The sequence below is a fragment of the Engystomops pustulosus genome, chromosome 1, assembly GCF_040894005.1.
Source record: "Engystomops pustulosus chromosome 1, aEngPut4.maternal, whole genome shotgun sequence".
In the NCBI taxonomy this organism is placed as follows: Eukaryota; Metazoa; Chordata; class Amphibia; order Anura; family Leptodactylidae; genus Engystomops; species Engystomops pustulosus.
In genome coordinates this window covers 216,206,278-216,225,398 of record NC_092411.1, presented here as the reverse complement: position 1 = coordinate 216,225,398, position 19,121 = coordinate 216,206,278, and the positions used below count along the sequence as shown (strand labels likewise).

Sequence of the window (19,121 nt, the reverse complement as noted above, 5' to 3'; positions counted from 1 at the left end):
TAATGAGAACAAGAAGAGATGCAGTGTGAAGTATGGTGGATACCCCCCGGGACTTGGATGCAGGTGGTAGGTTTTAGTCGTTTAGAATTGATATTTCAACAAATCTATGGCAGTGCCCGCGTACAGAGGTGGAATGGACACCTTGCAGCGAGGAGATACAAGGTGCCAATTCCAGAGGTTTTGCTGAGTCATTGTACTTATAAAGTTGCATTTAGGACACGGATAATGAATTTGAGCTTCTGTTTTATAACTTAGTTTGTTATGTACGCCTGCAGCTTTTATGAGCTGTAATAGTCTCTCTTGGGGTACTGGATGGCTAATGTAATCTTCAGGTCAGGAGCCAGCCCGGGAAAGGAAGGGGTCAGCACAATCCTAATTGACACTTTACGATGAAGGAAATGGAAACCCAGCTACTCTATGAGCCTCCTTTATATTTGGCACTTATTGTAGTATTTCATTCCTTGTTGTACTGCTGTAAGATGTCTGAGTGGTGTACACATCTTTTTATTTTGTTCTGGGTTTTTTTATAATGCAGATAAACACGGCCTGAGGCTGTAACGCAATTCAAAGGCTGCCGGGAGGAGCTTGGCCGGATTGCACATGCGTTTTATACTTAAATGCATTGGATGGGGAACAAGGAGCACTTGTTTTTCATGTAACAATGAAAGTGTGTTTCATTGTAAACGCATGAGTGCTCACGGGAAGCTCCTCCTCGCAGCCCATTGCATTAGGCGATATTGACATACATGTTGCACAACCATGTCTTGGACATCTCCACTTTCGTTTGACGCCTCTAGCTATTAGCCACAGCTGTGGTTGGCCAGTGATGAATATGGCATGTGAAATGGGGAGCTGTATTAGAGGTCACCAAGGTAAATAGAGGCAAGTACTTTGTCTCTGTATGTTACTACTACTACTATGTTACTACTGTATGTTAAGAAAAAAATTTTACGTGCTGAAATCCATAAATCACAACCTGTAACCAAATGACCCTACTGATGTTTTGTCGATTGTGCTACATTTGGAATTTGCATTTAAATGGTGTGCGACATACAGAAAAAATAATTGTGGAAAATAAAAATGGGAGCTCGAAACTAACAAAAAAAAAAGCTGCAGCATTAAGAATTTAATCCTTGCCATGTACGGGAAAATCTTTATGAAAACCCCTTTTTTTTTGTGGCATAAGCTTTGTGTCCTTTTTTTGTATTTTTAAATTACAGGCGGTCCCCTACTTAAGAACACCCGACTTACAGATTACTCCTAGTTACTAACGTTCTTCTGGATATTGTTAAATTCCTGTACTTTATCCTTAGGCTAAAATACACAGCTATAATAGTTATCAAAGGTGTCTGCAAATAAGCTTTATTGTTAATCCTGGTTCTTATGACAACTAAACATTTTTAAAATCCAGTTGTCACAGAGGCCCTAAAAAAAAATCTGTTTTGGGTTACAATGATAAAATATACAGTTCCGACTTGTATACAAATTCAACTTAAGCACAAACCTACAGACCCTATCTTGTACGTGAATGCAGTATATAGAAGTTTGTGATCCAGCTCGCCGTAAACAACCTTGATGTCCATAAAAGCGGACCTCCCTTCTGCAAGGGTAGAGCAATCTTGAAGAACATTTTCCAACGGTCCAGCTGAGCTGTAGACAAGTATTTCTTTTATTAGTATATTGTAGAAAAATACACAGTGACAATAAAAATCGCCAACGCGTTTCAAGCTACAAACTCTCTCTTAATCATGGCTATCAAACACACTATCTTTTATGTCCATATGTAGGGAAGACACTCCCACCAATGGTGACCTAATCGCCATCAAATTTCCGGTGTGAAGGGGGGTGTTTCCTAAAAGTAACAATATATGGACACGTAGATTGCAAGATGCTTAAATTACTACATCAGAACAATATCTATATCTACCAACAATGATCCATTAGAATTGTATTGTTATAGTATAGATTATAAATATCACATACAGGACAGACCAAAAGTTTGGACACACTAATTCAAGGAGTTTTCTGTATTTTTTATGACTATAACAATTGTAGATTCACACTGAAGGCATCAAAATGAGAATTAACACTTGTTGAATTATATAGTTAACAAAAAAGTTTGAAACAACTGACAATGTCTTATATTATAGGTCAGTGATGGTGAACCTTTTAGAGACTGAGTGCCCAGACTAGAACCAAACCTACTTATTTAAATGCAAAGTGCAAACATGGCAATTGACGTGGTAACATGTTGCTACCTGTTTTGTCACTGCTTTTAATTGTATCAGTGTCCTGAGGACACTAAAACAGTTGCAAGAAAGAGGAGAAATTCAGGTTATCATTGGGGGAGCTCCAATAATAATGCAGCCTTGTCTGTACCTCCGGTAGTCCAGGCAGTTAAGGATGTGTAGCTTTAAAATAGCCCTGATCACAGCGCATCCTGGATGGCCAGGGACTGCAGGAGAAGGTTTTGAGTCCTGTCTGGAAACTCTGTGCTGGGGTGAGGACCTGGGTGCCCACAGAGAGTGTTCCGAGTGCCCCCTCTGGCACCCGTGCCATAGGTTCCCCATCGCGGTTCTAGGTTCTACAAAGTAGCCACCTTTTGCTTTGATTCCTGCTTTGCACACTCTTGGCATTCTCCAAGGTTTTCACATCACAGGTTTAATAAGTGGGGGTTTCCTGCCTTATAAATGGGGTTGGGACCATCAGTTGTGTTGTGCAGAAGTCGGGTGGATACACAAATGATAGTTCTTCTGAATAGACTGTTAGCTGTTTTTTTCTAGCCAAAATACAAATTCTAAGTAAAAAAAAATGAGTGGCCATCATAAAGGTCAGTCAGTGTGAAAAATTGGGAAAACTTTGAAAGTCCCCAAGTGCAGTTTCAAAAACCATCAAGTTCTACAAAGAAACTGGCTCACATGTAGACCACCCCAGGAAAGGAAGACTAACAGACACTTCTGTTGGTCACCAGACTCAGAAATCGCAGGATAACAGCAGCTCAGATTAGAGAACAGGTCAATGCCACACAGAGTTCTAGCAGCAGACACATCTCTACAACAAGAGGAGTTGTCAGCAGCCTTCATGGTAAAATAGCTGCTAGGAAACCACTGCTAAGGACAGGCAACAAGCAGAAGAGACTTGTTTGGGCTAAGGAACACAAGGAATGGACATTACACCAGTGGGAATTTGCACTTTGCTCTGATGAGTCCAAATTTGAGATCTTTGGTTCCAACCACCGTGTCTTTGTGCAAGGCAGAAAAGGTGAATGAATGGACACTACATCCATGGTTCTCACTGTGAAGCATGGAGGAGCAGGTGTAATGGTGGGGGGAGGAGGGCATGCTATTCCATCCGGTTTGCGTTTAGTTTGACCATGTAAGGGTTATTTGACCAAGGAGAGTGATGAGGTGCTACTTCAAATGAACCTTCAGTCACCAGACCTAAACTCAATCATGATAGTTTGGGGGTAAGCTGGACCACAGAGTGAAGGCAAAACGGCCAACAAGTGCTAGGCATCCTTTTCAGGTGCTTACCACTTGAAGCTCAGAGAGAGAATGCCAAGAGTGTGCAAAGCAGTAATCAAAGCAAAAGGTAGCTACTTTGAAGAAACTAGAATATAAGACATATTTTCAGTTGTTTCACCCTTTTTTGTGAAGTTTATAATTCCACATGTGTTAATTCATAGTTTTGATGCCAAACTTTTGGTCTGTACTGTACATTGCATTATATAAGTGTCACAATCAATCAGACACATAAAAATGATCAATGCTGTGATGTTTACAGTCATATAAGAATAGTCGTTTAACATCCTTAAAGTATAATGCAAATGTGTTTCAGGCACACCCCTATCACACCAGAAATTTTATGGCGATTTAAGTCACCATTGTTGGGAATGTCATCCCTACATATGGACATAAAAGTTGGCAAGTTTGATGGCCATGATTAAGAGCGAGTTTGTAGCTTGAAACGCGGTGGCGATTTTTATTGTCACTGTGTATTTTTCTACAATATACTAATAAAAGAAATACTTGTCTACAGTTCAACTGGACAGCTAGAAAATTTTCTTGAAGCATGGTGTGAACACAGCAGAGGTGGGAAAAAGCCCATCAGAGCCACAGCTCAAGTCTCTTTTATGAGCCTGCACAAGCCATGATATTATGTGGCAGAGCTTGGATACAACCAGGGATGTGTCATTATCATTGGTTAATGCTATTTCCAATTGTAAGGTATCATTTTACATCAAAAATAGAAATAGGACATGCCTGGCATATGTCATCTTCCAAACATTAAGTATGTGGAGGAGACAGGAACAGGATATTTCTCTTGGCTTCTGACCAAGATAAACAGAGTGCCTGGCGGGTTGCATCTTAATGTGAGTCTCTTGGTTTTCTACCTGTAAATAACAGGAGATCTATTGATTGCATTGCTTTGGACTTGATGAAGATCTTTATTTTGCTGAATGTGTCCCCCCCCCCCCCCCCCACTGTCTTTCCAATGTCTGGTCATTGGCTAGCCCTGTGTGTGGTAGTTAGGGTAGCCAGTAAGTTCCTACTGATGCCTTTCTTGAGGTTTCTCCTATAGATGTGTTCCCACGTAGACAAGTTTCTTAAATGTTACATGTCACAAAATAATACATTCTCTAATTCAATTTTATAAACCAAAATACAGCATTTCACAGATATAAATCCAACCTGTCTCCATCAGTCCTTGCAATTTCAGTTACCACTGGTTTCCGACCCCTTATCTTCTGACTTTAGAGTCGGCAGCCATATTGTTTTTCTATCTGACACTGTGGAGCTGAGCTGTTCTCTGCTCTCTGCCTCTAGCCCATCCCCCTCCATTACAGGACAGAGCTCACACTGATACACACTGACTTCCTGCCGGCAAACAACAATACACCACATTGTGAGCTACAAGCAGATATGTTTTTTTTTTGGGGGGGGGGAGGCACATCATATCTAACAGTGTGTATAGCTGAGATGTAGCAAGAGCTGGAGAGTGTCACGTGTAATATGCATTTCATGGATCTCATCATCTCGTTTTTGATCTGTCTCCTCTCTCTATGTGTCGGATACTAGTAGAATGTTCAGAAGCTAAATCAGAAGTGTAGATATACCTTGTACCCTAATAATCAAAGCACATTGTCAGCACACTGTATCTCACAGCACTACAGGGATCATGAAGTGTCTGCTTAGAGAGTCCCTGCGCACGCTCTGGAATTTTACACTGACCATAACTGAGTGATTGGAGCTAAAACGGCAATAAAGCTAAAATTGTAATGTCAAGGGTTAAAAATTATCTTTATTCACATTGTGAAACACAATGAACACCAGGTGCCACAGTTTTTTTTATATAAAAATGTGTTTTATATTTTGGTAATTATTTTTAAGGTTTTGGTCACTTATACGTTTACCAGCCTAAGTAAAATGCCCTAATGAAATTGCCCATATTATGTTTCCCCCTGGTAAACTTTCTCTGCAGTCCACGGGAGCCTGGATCATGTGACCCGCCAGGATGCACATCTCTAACACTGATATGGGAGGAGTGTGAGCATTGCCCCCTTGATCCATAAGAACACAGGATGTCACCAGAGTCCTGTGGCTCACGTGACTCCTGCGTAGGGCCAAGAAAGTTTACCAGGTTAAACACAATATAGATGACCCTATTAATATCTTGTACTTGAGAAACTTTTATGGGGTAACCTCTTTAAAGAATAATGCAAATGTTGTGTTTCAGATCCATTGAATAAAAGCATATTTTATTTAACTTGGGGAGTAGTGTTGGGATGCGCTTCTTCTATCCGTCCCTTGGTTATTAATGATCCCACATCATCTTTACGCTTATGACTGTCTCAAGGTCATATTATTGTTCCCGTAAACTGGAATTAATGAATTGCAGAGATAAAAGCAAGTCACATCTACAGTCCTTGTGAATCTTTCAGATTCTGTAAAGCTCGGCATGAAAACAAGGCCCCTTTCACTATGGCAGCGCCGTTTTGTCTCCACTTTGTGCATCTCACAGTGTGGTTTAGTATTGATGCAGATTTAGCCATAGTAACCTGTATATGATATGCGTCGGTAACAAGAATGGCTTTGAGAAGCGGGCGCTTTTCTCGACCTTTGTGCTTTGAATGTTTTTGTATACAGTTCAGCGGGAGGTTTCCTGTTCCTATGTATACACTGCACTCATATCCCAGGCTGGAAATTTCCACTGGTTGCTTGGATTATCTGGATATATGGTGGCCATTTGGCTCTAAACATTCTGTCCTAGACATGTACATGGGCTTTGGAAAATTTCAGTAAATTGCTAAGGCTGTCTGACTATGATGTCCCTCCAATACTTTCTACTATGATAACTCCAAATGGTCACCCACGGAAAGAGGTCCCTGTGTGGTTCCTGCACAAGTAATGCAATCTGTCTCTTGGAAAACATATTTTTTTGGGATGTATTATTGAGCACCAAAACAATGGTACATAAGAGAAAAGATAATGTACAAAAACCAAACTAGTATCCTGAGCTCATTCTGAGCAGAGAAGGCAGGAGAGCCCTTGTAGATGAAGAATACCCAATTATAGAGGAGGGGGAGAAAGTGGTAACTTTTATGTGGAGAGACACTGTAATGTAACCAGGTCAGTACTGATAGGAGAGAGGCTGTGGGAGGATTGGGCATAGTACTACCACATTGAACAAATGACCAAACATGTGCCATGTTTGTCATTGAAAACTGAGGTGTTTTTTTTTTTTTTTTTTTGTTGACTATATACCAATCTAACCTCCTTTTGACTTCTGAGAAGTCAAGACCAGGCTTATCCCAAGATGCTGCTGTAATATGTTCGGTAGCCAAATAAAGGAGATAAGCTGCCGTGAGGCCTGGGTATTTTTAGTGTGAAGTCCGAAGTATAACAGCAGTTAGACATGATGTAGTGTCTAGATGCTGAATTGTTCACTTATTCCTACTCCAGTGTAGATACTTCAATAAAATATCACTGATAAAGAGCTGCTAGAGCATGAGAACTAAATGTAATGGATAGCTCTTTGATATCAGATTGCAAAACAAGAAAGACTTCAGCAAAAGTGTTGGGACCCTGCAGTGTCTTGGGAAGGTCCAGCAGGCACTTGTGACTTCAATTCTTCTTCATCAGTGATGGATGTTACCTCTAGACTACAGGCTACTCTTTATGGTAAAATGCGTCCCTTATCCTGTTTAACAGCAGTTTAGTTTATGGTTTGCTCAGTTTTCTGCTTATGAACTTTTGTTTTTCAAGAACTTGGTGACGAAGTCACACCAGATATCAGATGTTTATGGTTACTGAATCCCAATATAATGTACAAAGGGTACCCATACATTAGTAGTTACTGGCCAAAGTACCCCAACAACTTTATTCTCCCTTTTAGTCATGTTCATGCAATTGGACATTAGGCAGAATATGAATGCATTTTCTTTGGGATTAGATCGGTAGCCGCTTTGGAAAAGTTCTAGTGCTTCTTTCCCTAGAGAGTATGGTAATTTAGTACTATATAGACTTGCTTTGTCTGTTAATATATGTTTGTTTAAATCCACCTTGTGGAAATTTCTGGAATAAAGTTATTACTTGTACGAAATGCTGTTGAATTTATCACCAAACTTCTGAGATTTACTACAGAGAGTAAAATCCATGGTCCTCATGGCATGTAAGCTGACTTTGAGCTAGGGTTTTGCTACTGATATGTGATTCCTCATTTTACTCTGAGATCTGAAAGACACCCTCAGGTAAAAGAACCTGCTGAGCAGGAGACCTGTTCTAAAACCACAGATGATTTATTTGGTTTTGTTTTTTGCTGGTAGAAGATATAGGTTAGGCTGTGGACATTATGAACTAAGAAGTGGGGGTTGGAATATAATAATGTTCCTTCTGTTCGCAGGTGCATTCTTCTCCCTCTTTTGGCCTTGAATGCTCCTCCTCAAAGTCTTCTTCTGGTGGTGGATTCAGTGGATGAAGGATGTAATGTTACAGAAGGGGAGCACCGACCATCTGGCTTATCTGGAACCATAGCTGATCTTCTAGCAACACACCATGAGTTCTTTCCACCATGGCTACTACTTATATGTTCAGCCAGAAAACAGAGTAGAACAGTCACTAAAATGTTTACAGGTATGTGTTAATGTCACAATAAACCATCTGTAGATCCCTTCTAAAGCTGTGGAACACAGTAGCCATATTTGTCTTGTTTCGTTCTTCAGCTTTCAGGTCTTACCACAAATGGTGACAACTTGCTGCCTTATCACTAATATATGGATTGAAGGAGGAAACAATTCTTGTATATGTTAATACCCATTTATAATTAGAAATAAAAGGGCTCAAAAACCCCTCCCCTTGCATCCCACTAGCCAGAATTTCTCAGGGCTTGCTTTTATGTGTGTGGTAAAGTTCCTTTAAGAGAAATTCCAGTAAATCGGTCACACGTTTTATTGTGGCCTTTCATTTTTTAATCTTGTCAGCCTTTTCTTTCTTTAATAGCTATTAACATCACTTGTTTTATTGAAGTCCCGGCCTGTAAGGAACAAGAAAATTTATGGGTTTTGCATAGCTATGTTAACTATGTAAGTTTAACAAAGCGGCCCCAGAGTTCAGTGAAAGACCCCTTTGCTATTTATGAAATGGCCTGAGGCTGCGCTTTTGCTGGTTGCTCTCGTTGGTGGCCAAAGTTCACTTGGCTATTATGTGAGGGAATGAAAGTGCTGAACGTAGGCATAAAGCTTCCATGTGCATAGTAAATTCACATAGCTACCTCACTGATGGGAAGGAGGTGCATAGGATCAAATCCACTTCATTGTGAATATTTTAAATCTTGAAGTTTTTGTTGTATTTTAGATAAAACAGTACTTTGTAGGAGTCAAAATTAAGGTAAAGAGGTTGTCACATTACAAAAGGAGGCATTGGCACTTGCTCTGACTGACTCCAGCTCAATCATATAAATGGCCATTTATTCATATATAATAATACAGAGGCCATGGGCTTCTTCATCCATTAGCAGCTGCTTCCTTGGACTTTCTGGAACAGAAACTCCAGTGGTCAGTTGAATGCTGTTACTATCCTCTTAGAGGAAATCTACCACCAGGATTAAGGTTTGTAAACCAAGCACACATACATGCTGGTGTGTCAGAATCTGTTCTTTTTTTTAGCTTTTTAAGCCATTGTTTTAAAAAGTTCTAAAAATTATGCAAATCAACCTGAGGTGCTCCAGACTCCATTGTCATTTATTGAGCCTGGAGCCCCTCAGGCTCATTTGCGTAATCTTTTAAAACTTTTTTTTTTAGTAAAAACAACGGCACAAGAAGCTAAAAGAAAAACAGGTCCTAACAGAGGAGGCGCACACCAGAATGTCTGAGTGCTTGGTTTAAAAACCTTATTGCTGGTGGTAGATGTCCTTTAAAGTCACTGACTGCACATCACTAAAATAATGTTTAAAAATTGTCTGTGTATTTGCCTAGGTTTAGGTGGATGCCCCTGTTATGAGGGCCTGTCCATTTTGTCATATTAGTCAAAGAAGAATCTTAAAAACGAGATATTTTAGTTAATTTTTGAACCAATGTAAGATAAATGTGTCATAAATATATTGATGGATTTTTTTCTGTTTACCCCAGTGTGTTGAATAAATGGGGAAATGGCGTGGAAAATATGTGGGTACTATATATTCATACGCCATTCACGCTTTAATAGTAAAGGATCAGCAATTGCATTGGTGTTAACCCTTTTGTGATAGTGGAGCGCAACTATTCTAATGTAGTAGGGGTGATGTCTCCCTGTGAATAGTAGGACCGCTTATTTGATGATGATGCAGATTTTTTAGTCTTTGTTCTGTTCCTATTCTTTGTCTGTGAATGATTCAGAACTGGTCGTTTAGGAGCTTCCAGTGGAAAGTGATAGGATAGACATTGCTGAGACGATTAGCAATGCATGTAAAACGTAGGTGCATGTGGTTGTAATTATTTAGGACTGGGTGTAACTACTGCCCCTACATGCTTCTATTTGCATTTTACAGTTAACTGGATAATGTGGCCTCTTTTACTGGCAGATGATGACGGCTATTAGTGTATTGGGACAGCTGTTTTATTATGGACACAGCCCTGAGCATCCTGTGTGAAGAGATTCTGGGGGTGGGGGTTCTCAGGAAGTATTTGCAAAGCAAAATGTTCTCTGCAGCACATGGAGCTGACCATCTCTAACTATGAGATCAGGGCTAGACTCTTACAATAGCCCTAGTAACATCCTCCAGTCATGGATGGTTCCCACACCTTCTGACTTGGGAAGAATACGAATCTGGGGACTCGCCTTACCATTTTCTAACAATAAGATCACAACGGCTCACCTCGGGCAGGAGAAACAATGGGCTCATAGACGAGAATTTTTACTGCAGAAGTACATACAATCTTGCACCCATTGTAATCCATATAGTTCTTAATGCCATAATTAAGAACACATAGAGCGTTTAGAAACACTTTGGAGGGACTATATTCCACCTACTGGAACTGTATCGGGATTATGTTTTTGATTTGTGATTATGGGCGTTAAAAAATAAAGAGCTATTTGGATTACGACAGGTGCTGAACAGAAATGACTTCTGCAGTTAAGTTACAATGTTCTAGCATTTTCCATAAAGTGCGATGGAGAGACAGCTGCCTAGGCCTCTCTATTGGAGTCTATGGGAGTTGCAGGGTCCTTGTTCTTCCAGTAGGAAAAAGTCTCAGGCCCAACCATGTGTGAATGAAGCAACAAACATAACTATAGGGATGTAGGTTGAATGTACTGGTTATTAAGGGAAGATAGATACTCCTTACCTACACCTTGTGCAGGGGTGGCCTAAGAAACATGTTGTATGTGAGAACTTCATTAATTATAATTTATATATTCTGTAAACTACGCCACAACTGTCTATGGGCTATGCCTGGTTCTGCAGCTGCTCTACACATGTTGTCCAATATACAATACATACGTTACTATCGGCAAAGAATTAGATGGCATGCGGTAAATATGCAGGATTTCTGTTGTCTCCCATGTACATGAATAGTAGGGGATCTTTACTTCCAGCATCAGCTACAATGGAGGGTTTCATGGTTTCTGACCTATGAGCCAGGTAGTAAGCGCTAGGATTTGAGGAATTATCTGTCAAGGGTCCTCTTTAAAGTTAAGGTTTTTAGAGAAATCCTACAACTGATGGCCGTCTTGATAAAACTAACGATTGTTTGACATGAGAAGAGGAAGGAGGCCGCTGAGTAATGGGCTGCTGTCCCCTGAAGTTACATTCTGGCTTGGCTGTGTAATTGCTTGCAATGGTTATTCACAGGTTAGATCTGCAAATTCTAATTGCGTTTTGTCTACTGAAGAGTCCTATTGACAGTAATGGATATTTATCAAGGACAGACGGCTGCTCCGAAGTCGCCACTAATTGTTGGGGGATCGGGTTTTCACATTGGATACAGGATGAGCCGCTGTTTAGGATTCCAAGAAATGAAGAGGAAAGGGTTAGCTGGATGGAATGCTCCTAATGATTAATGTCCCGCTCCTTCCAAGAAAGCGGAGACAAAAGGCTCTGAGCTGATGAGAAACAGCTGTTAACTTGGCATTAGATAACTCTTATAGGTGTAATCGCCCTGCACATATTGATCCTCTGTACCAAAGTTCACCGCAGCGTTAAATAATGCATTTTAGATTGTATCTTTATTTTTTCCCCCAAGTACAGTTGTGCTTTGGTCTGCCTTTGCCAAATTTTATTTAATCATGGACACCCTCTCTAGGTCATAATGCGGTTTGCCAAGAACACGTGAGAGGTTTCACCTGTTGGCATGGGTAACACTTAACCGGTCGTCTAACAGATTTGTAGCAAGTCGGAATGCCACTATTATGTGTTTATGCTTTTTATATTATAATGTTCTAGGTATGATAAAATGTTGTCACTATGTGTTGTAGTGTGGCTTTCTTCTCCTATAACATTATGTTTCTTATTCCTTGGAGCTGTTTTACGGTGATTCCTGTAATCTGATATTCTAGGAGCCATTTAAGAATATTCAACCTTAAAGGGAAACTGTCACCAGATTTAACTACTAGGACCCTCTTATGACAAAAATCTCCCCGTTTAAAAAGATCACCTCCAGTCATGTGAAATTGAGCAGAGAAGAGTCATAATTGCCCGAGATGTTTATAGGCTGTCTACATAGTGTCATTTCAGACATCCCTTCTTTGGTTCTGTAGTACCTACAAATATTCCTTTGGTATTGTATTAAAGATAAGAATGTCATCTTTCAAATCGCTTTAGGCTTGTGGTTCTGTAGTTTGAGCTACAGAACCTAAGATACAGGCAGCTAAAAACATAGTTTGGAATGTGAACTGCAGATAAAAATCCAATTCTCTTTTTTTTTTTTTTTTTCTTAACTTCCTGCCTCTGTGGCTCTCTAGATCACAGAACCAAAAGTGATCTGAAAGATGACCCTTATCTTAAATATGACCTTGTTTCTAGATGCTATAGAACTAAAGATGGGTGTGTCTGAAGTGACGCTTCCTCTGCAACCTCTCATTTTGACTTGTGTCATAAAAATATGACTCTCTTGATCATTTTCACGACATTGGAAAATATTTTAAACAATTTTTTTTTATCAGTAAATCTCATATGTTTGTGGCCTTAATTTAAAAGAGAAGCGACAAACCTGACACTTGATAGGTGCGTATGAGCCACAAATGACCCATCTCTGATACTACCGGTGCCTTGGGAGCAGAAAATTGGGTATGTCTTAATTTGAAAAATTGAATTGGGGAAACTGGATTTCTCCCATCCCCTTTCCATAAAGTGGTAAAATTTTATATTTTGACCTGACAGGCTCTGATAAAATGTTCTCTGTTTTATTTTGTGCAAATGGCTTCTGTAAACTCCATTTACTTGCAAATTTGTGCTTCTGTGTGACATACATGGTGTGGCACACTATCTGGCCCTGATACCATCCACCAGATACACTCAAATAGTTTCTTTACATAGGGGACCTCTTTCTGATTCTTTTTATTGAAAGGGTCCTATTAATATGGGGGTCAGGTAATATGCTCTGTATTCTAGTGATCACTGTATTATAGCTGGCAATAACTGAGGTGCTCATCTAGTACATTATTTCCCTTTCCCTATATGCCGTTTCTTTTTATATGGAAACGAGTGGTGTCAGGTGAGTACAGTCACAGCCTGAGGTCCTGGACAGACTGTGCAGCATTGCAGCAGGACTATGACTTTCTGCAAATCATCCAAAAATAAGTGGATACTTCCTGAACCCAAATGACTCTTTCTTGATATTCATAAATCTCACAGAGAACATCTACAAGAAATTACTTCATTTTCACAGCAGCCACATAATAATAAAAAACCTTGGAAACATAACCTAAAAGGAGGAGCTGGAAGAGAGGCCTTAGCGGAGCTGCTCTGTCATTGTTTGCCTCTAGAGACTACTCCCATCGTGTTAGGAGAACTTGTCTTCTCCATTGTTGTGTATATTCAGAAATGATTACAGCGCCCACATTACAGCACTTTGAGAACAGAATTTTTATGTTACGTAGTGACCCCATCTCCTTGACAAGCGAACGGTGACACCTACTTTTGAGGAGGAACAGTACAATACAAAGCTATAAGAAGAGCTGCTCAAGAAATTCTAACTCAAAGCAGATACAATTATCATGTCAGGAGGGGTTGATCACAGCCGTGTGTGTGGATTTTTTTGTTCCTCTGCACAAGGTCATATCTTTACTCTTGCTCAGTAGGTAATAGTCCTTCTACCTCTGCTCCGCTCACCACAGGCCATCTCACAGGGAAACGGGTAACCTAGATTTGAAGAATGGGGAGGGGGTTTTTGAACACTCACAGGCAGGTAAATGGGAAGTGCAGCACACATTCATCTCTACTAAAAGGGGGATCTGGGGTGCACAAGGTATGCCAACAGTCAGGTCCTGCTGATAGTTAGCGTCTAATGAACGCTTCCATAACTAATGTTAAATTATAGATGGAAGTATTCATTGGGTAGTAGTAAGTGCGGCTGAGATGTTCTCGATGCTCCCTGGTCCTCTTCTGCTGCTCCACTCTGTGTCCTAATTCCTGATACTGGTTGTATGCGTCGGGAACAGGACCCAGACCAGAGCACCCACAGGAGAGGGCCCAGGTGTGCTAAATACTTGTCAGCTGTACTGTACCCGGGTCCTCTCCTGCTCCAAGCGCAGTTCTGCTCTGTGTCATGATGCTGCCACATATATCCAACACTGAAAACAGAGCAGAACGGCACATGGAGGATAGAAGAAGGTGCGGTGCAGGGAGGAGAAGAGCCAGAAAAGGAGAGGATATATATATTTTGTCTCCTCTGGGGTCTCCATTATTATTATTATTATACACTGGAGGTCTCCAGTATTGTCTTCTCTGGGCTTCTTCAATATTATTGTCTGATCTGGGTTTCTTCAGTATCGGTATTTGTCTGCTCTGGGAGTTTCCAGTATATTGTTGTCTGATCTAAATGTAGTATTTCTTGGGTGGTAGTTATTGCTGTACTGTGCCCTGTATAATTTCTATGGTAGCATTTTGTGCTGTGCTGTGGTTGTTGGTGCGTCCAGGATGCTGGTTACAAATGTGGCCCCTTAACGGACATCTACCGCCAGGATCAATGATTGTAAACCAAGCACACGGACATACTGATGTGTGCTCCCTCTGGCAGGATCCGATTTTCATTAAGCTTCTTATGCCCTTGTTTTTAAGAATAAAAGGCTTTAAACCTATGGACCCTGGAGCTCCTCAAGCTCATTTGCATACATTTTTTTTGTTGTAAAAACCAGGGAATAAGAAGCTAAAAGAATAGCAGATCCTGCCAGAGTGGGCACAGGCCAGTATGTCAGTGTCCTTGGTTTACAATCCTTCATTCTGGTGGTAGATGTCCTCAAAAGTTGAGCAGCATGACAATATGTCCATTGGACCAAGTGTTGTTCATGGCCCATAATCACCAGTGCAGCAATTGTGAGACACACTGAGGGAGCTGCAATGACACCTGATCTGTGTCTTGGACAGATTATATAGTTAGGACTCACTGCCGTAACCCCGTCGAGGTTTTGTGCGGCCCCAGCAAAAGATGGACTCTAAATAACATCTAAGCAAGGGGAAGAGGTGCAGAGTTCTGTACTCAAAGCTTTCCTAATAATTGTATGTGGGAATGATGAAAGCTGGGTATGCTTGCAGAGCTATGTGTATGGACGTGTGAGCATAGCCTCGGGAATGCGCTTCCTAATTTATTCCATCATGTTTATTTTTGAACTTGTTAAATATAACATTGTGGAATCTAATCCAACCGGATTGTCTAGAAGGGTTTTCGGTTGCAATGCCATACTAGTTAGTCACATGGATAAATTTGGGTTTTGCGATGGTTGTCATGGTAACAGGGAGAAGTCTTATGCGCAGCAGGTGTTGTGCCAGGTGCAAGTCTTTGCTGTTTTCCTCATATTCTCTCGTAATAACGTTTACCTGTGCTCTTCGCAGGCCAGGTGCGACTTTCTCTTCAGAAAAAACGTGCTGCGCTACACAACAGTGAAACCCTCTAATGCTCTGCATGTGATAAGACGCTTACACATTAACCTATGTAGTGTGTGCCTTGTGTCCTCCTGGGGTTTGGAGTGGACTGTTATGGAAGGGGGTTTCTATTTAAGCGACCAACTGCTTGATCCTTTTGTAAGATTATGTTTCATACTGTGGAAACGAAGCATGGGTAGAAAATAGTCACATATTCAGTAGTTCAATGAGCTTTCCAGGAATTTTGTTTGTTTTTGTGAATGATAAATATGGAGAATTTTATAAATATGTGACTTCTGATCAATAAAAGGCCAAAACCCCAGTCCCTCACTGATGAGCAATGGAGCAAAGCATTAAATAGTGCCTTGTGCCATAACTGCAGACATGACTTCCATTAACTGGGTGATGCACCTGTCGATGTCTTGCAGCCACCGATCTTGAGACTTTATACAGTAGATAATGAAGGCCCCGGGCAGTAGCCATAACACGCCGAAGAAGATCAAAAGACCTTTTTGACTACATTTTGGTCTGTTGAAGTGTCCATTTTATTGTGGACAAAAGAAGTCCTTCTTTCAATACCTTTTTGTTTCATAAATTTTAATTGAATCTGCCCTGGTAACTGCTTTATATTGATACGGCGACAATATTCCGCCTCCTCGTCTCCTAGCTCTTTTCCCTTTAGCTTATAACCACAAAAGTTCTAGAGGCTAATGGTTAATGAAAGGGATGGAGCATTGTGGCATATACAGGCAGATCCCGGGTTACCAACATGATTTGTTGTTTGTAAAATGTCTTTTGTCCAAGTGACAATTGGATTTTCAACATTTTTGTGCTGTAATTGGACCAAGGATTATCAATAAAGCTTCATTACAAACACTTTACGGCTGATTATTGCAGCCTGGGCCCAAATTAAAGCTTTAGTGGACAGAGAGGTCAGTCTGTAAATATGGGTTGTCTGTAAGTTGGTTGTACTTAGATTGTGGACCACACGTACATCTAAAGAGTTTTCTGTGACTTGTGTTTCTATTACTTTGTTAGGCTACATTCACACAATCGTCTGGGGGACGTATATACGTCCCCCATACACTTCGAGGGCCTCATGGCTGGAGAGGTACGGTGCGGCACCATCTTGTTCCGTAGATGGGTCATGTCCTACGATATGGCAGGCATACATCGTGTACATGTAGCCTTAGGATGGAATCTAAACTGTTGGTAGCAAATATTCTTGTAGGTAGTTTGCCAGTCTTTCTATATTTTTTGTGCTTTTGTTTTTTAGTAGATATTATTATAATACTATTCTTTATTAGAGCATCTGTATCCTATACTACTCCTTACTCAGTGGCGTAACTTGAAGCTGATGGGCCCCAGTGCAAAGTCTGTGCCAGGCCCCCCGACTATAATTTATGGTTTATAGTACTAGTCTTCTCATATGGGAAAGTGAGACCTTATGGGCCCCCTAAGCCTCTTGGGCTCGGGTGCGACCGCACCCTCTGCACCCCCTCAAGTTACGCCCCTGTCCATACTACAGCATCCGTCTCCTATACTACTCCATACTAGAGCGTCCGTCTCCTATACTACTCCATACTAGAGCGTCCGTCTCCTATACTACTCCATACTAGAGCGGCCGTCTCCTATACTGCTCCATACTAGAGCGGCCGTCTCCTATACTGCTCCATACTAGAGCGGCCGTCTCCTATACTGCTCCATACTAGAGCGGCCGTCTCCTATACTGCTCCATACTAGAGCGGCCGTCTCCTATACTGCTCCATACTAGAGCGGCCGTCTCCTATACTGCTCCATACTAGAGCGGCCGTCTCCTATACTGCTCCATACTAGAGCGGCCGTCTCCTATGCTGCTCCATACTAGAGCGGCCGTCTCCTATACTACTCCATACTACAGCATCCGTCTCCTATGCTGCTCCATACTAGAGCGTCCGTCTCCTATGCTGCTCCATACTAGAGCGTCCGTCTCCTATGCTGCTCCATACTAGAGCGGCCGTCTCCTATGCTGCTCCATACTAGAGCGGCCGTCTCCTTTGCGGCTCCATACTAGAGCGGCCGTCTCCTATGCGGCTCCATACTAGAGCGGCCGTCTCCTATGCGGCTCCATACTAGAGCGGCCGTCTCCTATGCGGCTCCATACTAGAGCGGCCGTCTCCTATGCGGCTCCATACTAGAGCGGCCGTCTCCTATGCGGCTCCATACTAGAGCGGCCGTCTCCTATGCGGCTCCATACTAGAGCGGCCGTCTCCTATGCGGCTCCATACTAGAGCGGCCGTCTCCTATGCGGCTCCATACTAGAGCGGCCGTCTCCTATGCGGCTCCATACTAGAGCGGCCGTCTCCTATGCGGCTCCATACTAGAGCGGCCGTCTCCTATGCGGCTCCATACTAGAGCGGCCGTCTCCTATGCGGCTCCATACTAGAGCGGCCGTCTCCTATGCGGCTCCATACTAGAGCGGCCGTCTCCTATGCGGCTCCATACTAGAGCGGCCGTCTCCTATGCGGCTCCATGCAAGGGATCCTATTAAAAAATACAAATGCTCACCCCCATATCCATGCTAGTTAGGGCAGTACAGTGGCTCAGTGGTTAGCACTACAACCTTGCAGCTGTAGGTTCATGTTCCATCCAGGGCAACATCTGCAAAGAGTTTGTATGTTCTCTCTGTGTTTTGCGTGGGTTTCCTCTGGGTCCTCTGGTTTCCTCCCACACTCAAAAACATACTGGTAGGTTGAGTAGATTGTGAGCCTCATTGGGAACAGGGAGCGATTTGGCAAGCTCTGTGCAGTGCCGCAGAAACTGTAGGAGATATAAAAATAAAGGAATTATTATTATTTATTAGTTTTTAGATCCAGCGTATACATGAGGGTTCTGCTGTGGATGGGTCCTAATGCAGGGACATTTGGGTCAGTCAGATGCAATCATGCAAGATATTGCAGATCACATGCCTGGTTTCTGGAAGGTTCCTTCTGTTTCTTTATTAAAAGGTGACCCGTAAAACTGATCGCTGCTTCTTTATAGGGTTAGAGTTTGTCATTGACATTTGACAACAAAGTAAACTGTATCTAGTTTCTTTTGATGTGGATGCCAAGATCAAAAGTCAAATTCATTATTTTTGTTTCTTGGTATTTTAGCATGAATAGAGGCATCAGTCTGAACCAGTGTGATTTCTGTTCAGCCTGAACAATGTCAACTATTCCAGTCCTTTCCATGTCCATAGATGTGTGACTGTACACACAGCGTGGCCACAATGGCTTCCCCACTGCGCTGACTTGTGAGCCACATACATATGCGCGCAACAAGCTTCTTGTTTGTGTTGGAACTGCAACATTTAGGGATCATATCACATAGTAAATATATATTTCTTTATATTGTGATGAATAAAACAATGCCATCTCTCATGTACTGCTGGAGGGCCAATGGCCTGCATTCTCCACATAACAGGTTTATGAGGGCATTTCCTAGCAGCAGGAGGTCCGGGTTTTATCTCTGCATGTGTTCAGCAGACACTTGTGAATGCAGCATATACTACTACTGGATAGGGGGGCTCTGGAGCCAGGTAGTAGCTA

The 19,121-nt window shown here is 41.7% G+C and overlaps 1 protein-coding gene across 3 annotated transcripts in view; it reads left to right on the top strand.

Annotated features, from left to right (window-relative positions):
- The window catches only part of ANKRD50 (ankyrin repeat domain containing 50), a 38,869-nt gene that overhangs the window by 8,473 nt on the left and 11,275 nt on the right, over positions 1-19,121 (top strand). For 2 of the 3 annotated variants that reach the window (XM_072119380.1, XM_072119381.1), the window contains one exon: positions 7,903-8,132. The exons of the other annotated variant lie outside the window; for it this stretch is intronic. In XM_072119380.1, the coding sequence (XP_071975481.1) occupies positions 7,903-8,132 (230 nt within the window). The remainder of the gene's footprint in view (positions 1-7,902; positions 8,133-19,121) is intronic. 3 annotated transcript variants of the gene reach the window in all.